This window comes from Centroberyx affinis, unplaced genomic scaffold, assembly GCF_046629955.1.
Source record: "Centroberyx affinis isolate AG114_WGS23_722 - 3 ecotype Tasmania unplaced genomic scaffold, CSIRO-AGI_Caff_v1 ptg002965l_1, whole genome shotgun sequence".
Lineage (NCBI taxonomy): Eukaryota > Metazoa > Chordata > Actinopteri > Beryciformes > Berycidae > Centroberyx > Centroberyx affinis.
The window spans coordinates 313,259-325,902 of NW_027281077.1; the positions used below are offsets into that span (position 1 = coordinate 313,259).

At 41.4% G+C, this 12,644-nt stretch overlaps 2 protein-coding genes across 2 annotated transcripts in view; one reads left to right on the forward strand and one right to left on the reverse strand.

Moving 5' to 3' along the window:
- Nucleotides 1-12,644, forward strand: part of LOC139658796 (5'-nucleotidase domain-containing protein 1-like) — a 46,568-nt gene that overhangs the window by 2,557 nt on the left and 31,367 nt on the right. The gene's annotated exons all lie outside the window — the stretch shown is intronic.
- On the reverse strand, nucleotides 122-7,228 carry LOC139658794 (collagen alpha-1(X) chain-like). Its single transcript, XM_071536963.1, has 3 exons — nucleotides 7,072-7,228; nucleotides 6,260-6,392; nucleotides 122-2,615 (listed from the first exon to the last, which is right to left on the reverse strand). The coding sequence occupies exons 2-3, from the start codon at nucleotides 6,375-6,377 to the stop codon at nucleotides 760-762; spliced, it is 1,974 nt and encodes a 657-aa protein (XP_071393064.1). The 5' UTR covers nucleotides 6,378-6,392; nucleotides 7,072-7,228; the 3' UTR covers nucleotides 122-759.

Below are 12,644 nucleotides of genomic sequence, written 5' to 3' on the forward strand. Positions count from 1 at the left end.
TATGCATTTATTCCAAACTAGCACATTTTTGTGATAATTGGGTGAGTTTTTCATGATTGATGTCTACTGTGATTTTTTTTTTCAGTCACAGAAAGGGAAATACACACACTCACAGAAAAACAACAATGTTTTAAATTTTTTGAACTAGAACTTTATTCTTGTTTTGGTCAATAAGTGGTACATTGCTTAACACATCCAATGGGACATTGTTGTTTTGACAAAATGCATTTAGAATTTCTCATCCTGTGTTGTCTTGCTAATCACAGTGCTTTTGAGAATATGCTGATCTTTAATAACATATTTCAATACAACAAGTTTGATTTCTTTTGCATGTATATTACAGGAAAAACTTTTTCAACAACAGACATTAATAAACACAAACACAAATAAAAGATTTGCTGTAAATGTTACAGGCAGTTGTAGAGCACCACATAAGATATCTTCCAATATTGTTTCATGTTTCTTAAAATAGCACTGACACACATGCTGTACTGGGAAAAGGGAACAATTTGAACCATACATTTCTAAATTTCATTCATCTCTTGTATTAATGCCTCTCTCAGTGGACTTCTTTGGCAAATTTTTGTTCTTGCCGTTAATGTAAAAATATGACTGAGGCAGATAGGCTTGTAAAAATTGCAACAAAATTTTCTTTATTCTACAATGACGACAATCTCAATGGCATTTTGTAAACTGGACTATTTCTCTGAGTAGTTCATATGTTTTGTAAGGTTTTGAGGTTTAACTGGATTTGTGAAATCACGTGGAGGCAATCAAGAACCCAGAGAAAGAGCAGTGAACATTGTCTGCTGCAAATATACCATTACTCTCCTCATCAGGCACCTGGACGTAGACTCTGTCATGGGCATGCAGCATAAGGACAGCACTGCCAGACATCTGATCTAGGAAGCCCTTGTTGTACTCATCATAGGAGAACACGACAGGCTCCTCATTTCTGTAGAGGGCCACCAATGCATTGGCACCATTGACATGCATATGGTAGACAAAATAGTAGAGGCCTGGGATCTGGCAGGTAAACACGCCACTGTGGGGGTCATAATGGTTCTCCCCATTGTACAGAACCTGGTTGAATGGAATAGGGGTTCCAGCTGAGGGGTAGGCAGTGGTCAGCACAGCGCTGAAGGCAGACATAGGGGCCTTCATCATCTCATGAGGCATCACAACCTCATGGGACTTGATGGGCATGCTCTTCTCATGGTGGTAGATCATCTCTCCTGGGGGGCCAGGTGGACCAGGAGGACCAGAAGCGCCTGGGAGACCATCCTGACCTCTGGCACCTGGAATTCCAGGTGGACCTTGGGGACCAGAAATTCCTTTAGCTGTCATTCCAGCTGGGCCAGGTGGGCCTGGGTGACCTGTGTGGCCCTTGAGTCCTGGGGGACCGGCTGGACCGGGAGGCCCAACTTGTCCCCTGGCCCCTGGAATTCCATTCTCACCACTTTTTCCTGGTGCTCCATGGGGTCCTGTGTGTCCCTTTGGTCCTGCAAGGCCCATAGCACCTGGGATACCTGGGGCACCAGTGTGGCCCTGTACACCCTTTGCACCTTGAGGACCAGTATGGCCTGTAGCTCCTGAAGGACCTGCTGCCCCAGGGATACCTGGTTTTCCTGAGAAACCCTGAGCTCCCTGGTCACCTTTGGTTCCCTTAGGCCCTGGTACACCTACCATACCAGTGTCGCCTTTAGGTCCCTGTTGGCCTGTCTCACCCTGGAATCCTCTTGCACCTTGTGGACCAGCTGGGCCAATAGGACCAGAAGCACCAGGCTGACCAGTAAAACCAGTGGGGCCTGGCTCTCCCTTCTGACCAGTGGTTCCTGATGTACCTGGGGCTCCTCTGTCACCTGGCATTCCAGGGACACCTGGTTTACCAACACCTGGCATGCCAGGGGAACCAGGCTGACCAGCTGGACCCTGAGGACCTTTAACACCCATAGGTCCAGGCATACCTGGGGTACCATTCTGACCTGGTTTTCCTTGTGCTCCTTGGCCGGGGGCCCCGGGGTGGCCCTTTGGCCCTGGCATACCCGTTGATCCAGGAGCACCATCTCTACCTGGGTTGCCAGACTTACCAGGCTCTCCAGGGTAGCCAGGGGCACCAGACTTACCAACTCCAGGTGAGCCAGGCACACCGGATGGACCCATTGGGCCAACTGGGCCTGATGGTCCTTGAGCCCCAGGAACACCATGTCCTCTCTCTCCCTTGGTGCCAGGAAGACCAGGGATACCAGGATGTCCCTTCAGACCTTGCTCTCCTCTTGGTCCCATTGCTCCAGGGATGCCGTGTGGTCCAGGTTTGCCAGCAGAAGAAATTCCAGCAGGTCCAGGGCTTCCATGAGAACCAGGTGCACCTCTGGGACCCATTGGTCCAGTTGCGCCAGTTGCACCTCTCTCACCAGGAATACCATTGCTACCTGGTTTTCCAGGGCCACCTGGGGTACCAGGTTTACCAACTTGAGAATGGCCAGGGGCTCCTGGAGTTCCAGGTGGGCCTTTTGGTCCAGGATGTCCAACGCCACTCTTCCCGGAAGGTCCAGGTGGACCCATTGGTCCTGGCTCACCTGGGGCACCTGGAATACCTGGCTCACCTGCAACGGCTAGGGAATACATAAATATGGTTACATATGATGCAAGTAACAACCACAGAATTAGAATTCATCATGTCACAGGTTTACATTGTCGGATGGATATTTGATGTTTATGGCTGGTTTTCTTATGTTATTAGTGAACTGTCATTCTATTGTACCAAAGCAGGTTTAATTACTGCACAGTATTCTAAATTATGCTAGAGATGGATTGTAAAAAAGCACATGGATCTAATAGATGTGCCCCATTTTGTATGAGTATTGATAAACTATTCTGTCACGCATCACTTGTTACATTATCGATCAGGTCTTCTTTTTAATCTCATTGAGCGTTGAGGGAACATACATGCATTAATATGAACATTTCTGCTCTATGCAATTACCAGTCTAGCAGCTGGTGCATTGAAAATAATTCTTAGTTCTCCCTAAAGAAAAGAAAAAATGACGCAACATGTTGTCAAAAAAAAAAAGCTTGATTTCACAACATTTTTTCCACATCCTTTTACTCCTTGTGTCTTTTCACCATATGACTCTAAGATGGTTTGTCGGTCCTTGAAATAACCTCAGGGTTGGTATTCTACTCCAGAAGACCACAACCTGATTTAAAACACAGAGGATACTACTCCCTGTGATTATAGGGAGGGTTGTGGGGACAGCACTCCTTTTTCCCAGGGTAGTCTTGACTGCACCAGTGGTCTGAGGGGATGTTCTCACTGAGTTTGTTCCTCTCTGTGGGGACCCAGCAAACCAGCTCCTGTGCATTTCAGTTTAATTTGCCCACACTATACTGTACCCTTTAATTTCCTGGACTGCCCATGGCGGAAAATGTATGGTTTGTGGTCTGCAAGTTGTTGACATCACCTTGAACCATTTTCTAGCACTTAATGTAGAGTTTGTGAACAAGTGATCGGGAGGTCAAATGAGATTATGTATGTCTGCCAAACTGACTTATGATGTCAGGTTTGTTATTTAGGTGTAGGTCATTTATTAACGGCCCTAAGTTTATCCCAAAAGTCAATTTATGGGTAACCCTGTCTCATAAAATCAAAACGTGGGATTGGAGATGTTTTTCATTCTTGAACTGATTGTCAGGAATTTGATATAGTGACTGAAGAAATGTGAATGCAAAAAATAAGTTTTTAATTTAAAAGTCGCTATGGGAAGCTTGCAAAATATATCTACATGTCCTACCAAGGATATGTAAGTATACTCATAATTTATATTGTAGTAATTGTAATAATTAGGAAATTATTTTAAACTGGGACAATAGGGCTTTAAAATTCATGAGGCTTAAAACATATTAGTAACTTTTGCCAGTTTGGCTCCATCAGATTCTTTGCCCCCTATGCCCTGCTACACACATATACATATATTTATACTCAGGAACTGTCTTATATTGAGAGTATAGTGATATTATCAACCGTTTCATTTCATTCTCAAATTTCCTTACTCATCCAGCGGTTTGAATTGGTGACTTTTCATTTCTAACTTCTCTAACCTCAAGGCTGCTGCTGTTCCCAAAGTTATCACTAACGTGCCAAAACTGAATCACAACAGAAATTAATGTATCCTCATATTATCTGCTCGCATAAAGCTCATGTAATTTGTGAACCATGCAGGAAGAGAATTTGTGATGCAATTACTATAAAGTGGCATCACTGTCATCACACATCAAAATTCTCGAAGCATCATCACCAAAGGCAACGAGAAGCATGAGCTGTGAAAGAAACCAAATGCAATAGTGTTTGCTTCTCTTTTGAAATGGTGCTTTGAGAATAAAGTGGATTGACAGGGCTGTCATTTGCAAGCCACATAAGACCGTGCCTGAAACCCCATGGGAGATATTTGTGCCAGAATGGGACTTTTTGGCTGCCAGAAACACCACAGACTGGAGGTGATGATACTGACCATGGTCAGTATGGCAGCCAAACCAGTAGTTGAACCATGACCGAACTGTTTACTCTGCCGGTACTATTATGCTTAGGTACAGTGTAGTATCAATATCCATTCTCAATTCAGCTGCCTACTATAATTTTCTTTTATGTTTAAAAAATAGATCAATAATTTCATTCAGTAGGAAGCTACATTAACTGTGTTGTGCTTTGTTTGTCAAGTGATGGGAATTTACTATCAATTAAAGTGTGAGAGAATTCCTCCACTGTCTGTTGTTTTTGCTTTCAAAGTGTGTGGTGTAATTTTAACACCACAAAGTGGTTTGTTAGGGTGTGCCTGTTGCAATGTGGTAACAACATCTGTTTTGGAGATTTTTCAAATTTAAGCTTTCATTGTTGCCTGCGGAAAATGTTCTATTTTTATGTTGAAGCACATATTAAAACCACATCAAAACCTCTCAAAAACAAAACTACTGAAATTAATTTTCAACCATTGGCTCCAAAAGCAAAATCATTGTTTTGTTGGGAAATGCATTTCAAATTTGGTAAGAGTCACTGACGTATTTGTAGTGTTATATGTCAACTAAGCAATTATACCATGACCACTGCTTTGGGGCTATTTTATGAGGCATGCAAAAGTGACAGTTGCCTTTTTTAACCTTTATTTATCCAGGCAAGGTTTGCTGAGCACAAATGTTCCTTTTCAGCTATGTCCATTCACATTTAGACGGAATATACAAATTCACACGTGGTGGCTGCCCAATACAACCACAATCTTCTACTCTTAGCCAATGAGCAGTTCCACTGGACCTGTTGGGGGGTGAACCTTGATGGTAGTTGGTGAGGGAGGAGTGAGCATTACCGAGTCATTTTTGGCTCTCTCATTTGCAGAACGTCTCTGAGACAGTGGTCTGCTCGGTTGTGTAAGAATGACTCTTACTGAAAGGTCAGAGGAGATGATGATGATCACGACTGTAATCCAGTGTTAATTAAGGAGTTTGCCTTGTTTGTTCGATTCTATAAATGATGCAGAAGGCTGCCATATTCAGCTTGCACAAGGGTCGTAATTTTCAGATCAGTTGAAGTCATAGCCTTAATTAGATTTGACAGTGAAATTATTCAACAGAGTATTGGTGCAGTGAGTCACAGTCACTTGTTCACTCATTTAGGGGAGACTAAGTGATTTGACATCATTTTGCCATAGATGGGTATCTGTGTATAGTGGAGATATAAGCAAATGTAGGCTATTGTTTGATATTGTTGCATTTTTCATTTGTGGTATGCCTTATGTCATCTTTGATTATTGCTGCCCTGCTTTTCAGCATCACCTGTTACAACTCAAGGTCTTAAAGCATATACATAGATAAAAAAACCCACAGGCAGTGTAACTTGAAGTGTCATCTACTACTATTTTGCCCACTTTAGTAAGTCTAAATTTGTTTTAATACTGTGCATCAAAATTAAGGATTATTTAATTGATATACTCTGAAAACAGTTTTACTGTGCAGGCTGCTGCAATTTGAAATATAAAACAGGCTTGACTGGATTTTCTAAACTGCGGATAAATATTTTTGCACTAAAGCATATTTTCTCTATCTATGCTCATTTCACCCAGTGTAATTGAAACCAACCACTCTTCTGTATTTGTATTCATTTTCGCATCTCTCTCATCACTAGAACATTGGGACGGTTATTGAACTACAGAAAATGCAGGTTTTGTGCAAGTTGGAGAACCGTCCATGTGAGAAACAAGATGTAACTTACCATGACTCTTGACGGGGTAGGCGTGCTTGGTTACTTTTGGCACATGGTAGTATCTCTCAGGAGTTGCTTCAGCCAAAGCTAGAAGGACGAGGAGAACGCTTGTTACCCTCAGGTCCATCTTGTGAAGCTCAACCTGTAAAGACAGAATCCATTTACAACAAGAACTCCCTTCTTTATAACACCACCTCTCTCTTTTTCTCTGATGTGAATCATTAACCAAAGGACCATGCAAGATAGTTTCACTGTGGCAAGGCACCTTTGAAGTGCCTTGGCTGCACTTCGGTGCCACTCTACAAGGCCTAGTGCCTCAGCTAATCTAACAGTCAGACTGAGGAGATGGTTACAAAATAAGTATCAGAATGCCAATTCTCAAAAAGGTACCATCCAACCCAGTGACTGTGAAATGTAGCCAAACTAAGGCCCATGACTAAGGCTGCGTTTACACAGAAAGAGAAAATATGATACATATTTTTTTAACTCTGTGATCCAGAGCTGATGCTTTTTGTAGTAGCTCTCATCCAACAAAAGGACACAATCTGCGTCACAGAGGAATAAAAATCTCTTTCAATCATAAATCTGTAAAAATAAATAGAAATTCTCTCCTCATGTATACTCAGCCTTAGCACATGGCTCACAGCACTCATCTACAACCAGTTGTGAGGCTTGCTCTACCCATCTAATGTCAGCCACCAGAAGCGCTCAGCCATTCACCCTCCTCAGTGGGAGAAGAAGGGTTAGGGAAGCCTGGCTGCAGGCAGTGGGACCCATGCACTAACCTGAAAGCAGAGAAGCCAGAGGAAGGCACACCTTACCAGAAGGTTTATGCTCCAAAGAACAGTAAAGTCGGGTGGCTGCTGTCCCGATGCGGTGCTGTTATATCCTTAGGTGTGGAGTCTTGTCTGTCTGAGCGGCAGCTGCTACTTCCCAGGGCATTGGGCTCAAGGTATTTATACCAAGTGGGTCTCCAGCATCATGTAGGGTCTACCTAGTATGGAAGGCCCTCCCTGCTCTGATGTCATCTTTAATGAGGGGTGCCATGTCCTCAGGAGGCTTGTCACTTCAGGATGATAGTCCTTTCACTCAGCTCCTCCCTCTTCTCCCTCTTTCTTTCTTTCTCTGTTTCTCTCTGTCTCTGTCTAAAGCAGCAGCACCAAGGGTATCTTTTTATGAAATTCCCATTGCGTGACATTTTCCTCTTATGTGTTAGTTTCTTGGTTTGTCTTTGTTGGTTTGTGGTCGATAGTTAATCTTGTGGTGTGTTATACAGATCTGAAAAGTTCATAATTTCTACTGTTATGTCATACACTTGACATCTTAATCACTGTGTGTGCACTTTGTGACAGATGACTTGGGATGGCTAAATTGCTTGCCTTAGTTTCCTTCTTTAGCATGGTTTTGCATGTTTTAACTGCTCAAACACAGGTGTTTTTGCAGTATGTTTGTAGTTTCGTTGTCTGAAAAAATACGTTTATTGACTGAGTGGCTACTGAGAGAGTGTATTCCTGGAAAAATAAAGACTGTGTGAGTCTGACAATGTTTTCCTCCAGTCTGAAGACTCTTTACAGGTGAACTTGTGGCCAACCAATGTACATGAACCAGTCTGGTATTTTTATGGGAGGTTCAGGTTAATGCCAAATATCATCCAGGTTTTCAGCAAAACAAAGTTTTTTAATGAATGCAGTTTTTTTTTTAGTTTATTTTTTTATTTTACAGGAATACCACCTTAATTTAAGAATTCACATAGTGTTATGGTCTTATTTTTAATACCTGACATCAGGATGAAATTACAGGATGGGAAGCGGTGAAAATTATTCCGGCTTATTTCTTATTTCTGGCCATGAGAGACAACAGTTATGTTCACTAATTCTGACTCATTTCTAAGCTCACCTTTCTGAGCTTCACTTAAGTAGTGTTCCAATTTAAATTTCACATAGTAAAAACTATCATGATGGCACTGGAGTAACTAAAAAGATCAATATGTTAATCTTTTGTAAACTCACAAACATATGTAGGTTTCTCTCTTCAATTTCTCTCTGTGATTAGTGTGAACTGTCAAGCAGTGTGCTGCAGGGAGCCGCAGTGCAACACTAAAACACCAGGGGGCAGAAGTGAGGTTTTGCTCTTTGCTACCTGTTGCATTTGCTGTTACTGGCTCCATCTTCTGGGTAGCCTAATGGTTAGAGAAACAAGCCTGTGGTCAGAAGGTTGCAGGTTCAAATTCCATGACTTGCTGAGCAAAGTCCCAAAGACCAAACCTAAGCAACGGCCAACTGCACCAGTGGAGACACTCAGCAGCCAAACGTGGATAACTGTAGTTGTACTGGACAGCTCCCAGTTGTGTATGTGTGTGTATATGTAATCCCTTCCCATTTGATTGCCTAGATAAGTGTTTAAAAATCTCTCACAGGTATTTAACACTGAAGCAGTTAATAGTGATATAATCTACACCAGTGGTTCCCAAAGAGGGTTCCAGGGACCCCCAGGGGTCCTTGAGGGAATTCCCAAGGGTCCCCAGAAAAATGACCAACAGTTTGATTTCACTATTATTTCTCTCCCTGGAAGTTGGCACTATGAAAGTATGTATATGGATGGCTCTTTTGCTTATATCTTTGACTCTTCCCCCTAATCTACAGTGAATACAGTTATGTAATTCTGTACCGTGTCATATCTAACAACAAAAAACTTCTCAGATAGGGTTCCATTGGACAAAATCCTAAATGTGGTTCATGGTCTAATGTAGATCTGTTTGTGGGGTCCTTGACATGAAAAAGTTTGGGAACCCTTGATCTACACGATGTGCTGTTACTTTTACGAGGTACAGCAACTTTGTTCTTTAGCATTCAGAAATCAGTCACTGAAATCTCACTTGTCTTTTGAGATAAACACTCGATTGAGGATGTTGCCTGCACCCATAGTTGCTACACACAAGATATCATGTGGGACAGTCACAGCTACTAATATTGGAGCTGGATTACCCACATTCAGTCAAACATACATTGGAATTAATGCCCTCATATTCATCAACCCTATTATTTATATAGTAAAGGTGCAGGCTGCTCAAGTCACAATATAATGGATCTATGGTTTTGGAAAAGCTGTTGTTTTTTGTATCCTTTGGCATAGCATTTAAACTGTCAACGTTGCAACAGGCCACAGAAGAAAACTCACTGAGCCACGGGCATCTTTGGTAAACTCTTTTAGTTAAATGACAGAGTTGTGGGGGGGGGGGGGTGGAGTCAACACTTAACAACTTTGCAAGCTCCAGATACGGCATTGCACCTCACCATGAAAGTGGCTGTGACCGCAGTGTGGCATTGCTAGGCTTTTATTTCACTTGGATCTAGGGTTTTTCTTTTGGTGCGTCAGGATTAATTCCTCCCTATCTAAATTTGGCCACCGTGTCATTTAATGTAAATGGCTACCTACATTTACATCCTGCATCCCGGAAAGTCTCTGTGGTGTATGGCAGAAGACAATCATAGTGCACAGATTTAGAGTATATTGATGCATCAGTATACAGGTATATGATATGGAGTTGCCTGAATTTGCTTTTCAGACCCTTCACGATGACGGGGTGAGTGGTATTTCTGCGAAGAGTCTGATGGAGCTATTGTTTTGCCGCTCAAATCATCGGCCCCACTCCAGACGTGACTTAATGCTCCTTCAATGGATTTAATTACTCTGGTGATGACAGTGGCTGTCGCACAACATGGGGACCGGGGCATCTGTTTTCCACATTATCTTGATTTAAGGTGCAGGCAGAGGTCAAATTTGCATGTGTGAAATATTCTTCTAAAACTTGTCGTCTAAAGTTTTATTTTACACCCTGCTCACTCTGTGAGTGGCTTTGTAGAAAGGGGCCTGTTTCTGGTTTACACAGCATACATGTTTTACATTCATATGGTGTTATTTTGTGCTTTAGTTTTTCTCCATTTTCCTCTTGCTTGTGAATTGACAATACTAGTCATTTTGTTCTGATGTCTTTCCAGTAGGGTCTAGTCACATACTGAATGCATAATCTTTTAGCTGTTGTGCAATACATCATTTTTCCCTGTGAAACTGTTACAATGCAAAATTGATGCAATCGTTACCATAAAGATAATAATACAAGTTTTTACATGAAATGATCTTGCATATTAACATATGAAGGGGAAAAATATACATTTTTCCTATTGTATCCCATTGTATGTTGGAATAATAAAGGTATTTACTACCTACTACCTACGGTATGTATTTACTACTACTACTAAGTTGTAGTGATCACACCTGGGAAGAATATACACTTAATGATAGAAACTTTACTTTGTTTTTATTTGATTTTATGTGATTGCCTACTTAATTTTTAAAAGGTATCAGTCAGAAAGATAGCATGCACACTTTTTTTTTTCTATTTTTGGAGCCTCTTGTCTCCATTTAGTCCCGGTGATTTAAGGATGCTGCCTTAGAGAAAGGAGAAAATAATTGCAGGTTGATGTGACTAAGCCAGCGGGAAGAGTGGAAAACAGGAGCTAAAGATAGAGCATTTCAGCTGGGAAGTGACTGACGCTCAGATTTAACGTTTTAATAAACCGAATATGCCACTAAGAGGCACTTACAGCTTTATGAATGGAAGGATTGAAGTTGGACCTCCAGGCTGAGTGTGGGTGCAATTATAGGGACCCAACACAAAAATCATGGTTGGAAGCTTGACCAACCTGAAGCTAACTATAATCCAGAATAGTAACCAAAACCCTAAACTGCATCCCTCTTGATTTTTTTTGTCATCTTGACAAAAAAAATCTAGCCCAAGTCATTAAGAAATTACTGAAATGTGGCTCTCATGAGAAAGAGGAATTAAGGCCAGAGATGTTGAATTTCTTTCTTTTTTTTTTACCTTTTTAAAATGTTTCCAAATCAGATTTCGCTCTCATTTTAGGCTTTATTTTAGGACTACGTAATGGGTTACTTTGAAGCCAATTATCTTAATCAAAGCTGAGTAAGTGCTGTAATGACCAGTACTTTTCATTTTTACTACGCCTTCCACACCTTCACATAACCAATAGCTTTCACGGGGGTGGTGTTGCAATCTGTCTATTCAAAGCAGAGATTTAGTGCTCTTACACACAAGACAAGACTAGTCTTAATCTTTGTTAATTTGTTGCACATACTCTGTCTTTTATTCTGTTTTGGGTGTATACCACATTTGCTTGTATCTTCCAAGTTTGCAAGCTTATCAGTGGTGTGTTCCTTTAGTGTTATTTTTGCCATTTTACAATGAGAAGTGACACGCTCTCTGACTGAAGGGCCAGTGACCGCTCGTATCCTGTTTGGTCAGTCTGGGATCCAGAACAAGCCTATGTTACACTGTGCATTCGACATGCTTGATGGTAAACATCCCAAACCTTCAGTTAATGGTCACAATAAATCCTTTTTCATCTGCTTCTATGGTTTCTACACTTCTGGTAATGTATCCAAAGTCTATGATGGCATCAGTCTATCACAATGGAATAAGAAGAGTTTAATTTTTACCAGTGCAGAGATTCAGCCGTTATCAGATTCCGGTTTATTTCTATTGTTTGCATCAGAAGTTTGTAGTGTAGTCATAGTGTGTCCCGCCTCTCATTCCTTCCCCTTGTCTCCCAGTGGTTTTGGGTAGAGCAGACGCCTCAGGCCTGCTGCTGACTGACTGTCAGCCTCTTCTTTCTGTAGAGGTGGTGTTGGAGTTAGTGGTGAGCAAGGTGTTGGAAGCCAAACCCAACGTCTTAAACAGCTACGACGATATTATGTTTATGTTTTTCTGAAAGGAGCGTCGGTGTTTACCAAATTACGATGCTCTCAAAATAATTATGGTTGACAGAAACAAAAAAGGAAAGAGCAACGCTGGCATTGAAAATCACAGTCATTCTGGTCCTGCAGATTGGTAAACATCCTAGGCTGACATATTTAAGAGTCATTTGTAAACTTTTTGTTTTTAGTTCAGGCGATTTTGCGGCTTTCAAAAACCAAACCCCCAGAATTGATCCAAATTAAAGCATGACAGAGATTGGTGAGGCTCATGCTGCAGCAGTAGTTATTTTTTGTCCACTCCCTTTTGTATTCTTTTTTTCATTTTGAGACATTTGGAGCCTTAAAGTGAGACACAGGAGAGGAGAGAAAAAATTGGTGGGAATAGATCCTAGATTTAACAAATAGGCCATTTACGAGTATATCATCACTTTATTTTTAAATGCGTCACAATAGAATTGTTTTAACAGTGCTCATAGCAAAGTTGTGTTCAATGCAGCAAATTGCTGCAAATTCTAATTCTGTTAAAATTTATATTGAGTTTGATATTTCCTGCAGAAGCAGGATTTGAATTGGATTCACAGAGGTAAAATTCATTTCACTGAAATTCAAGCAATTCACG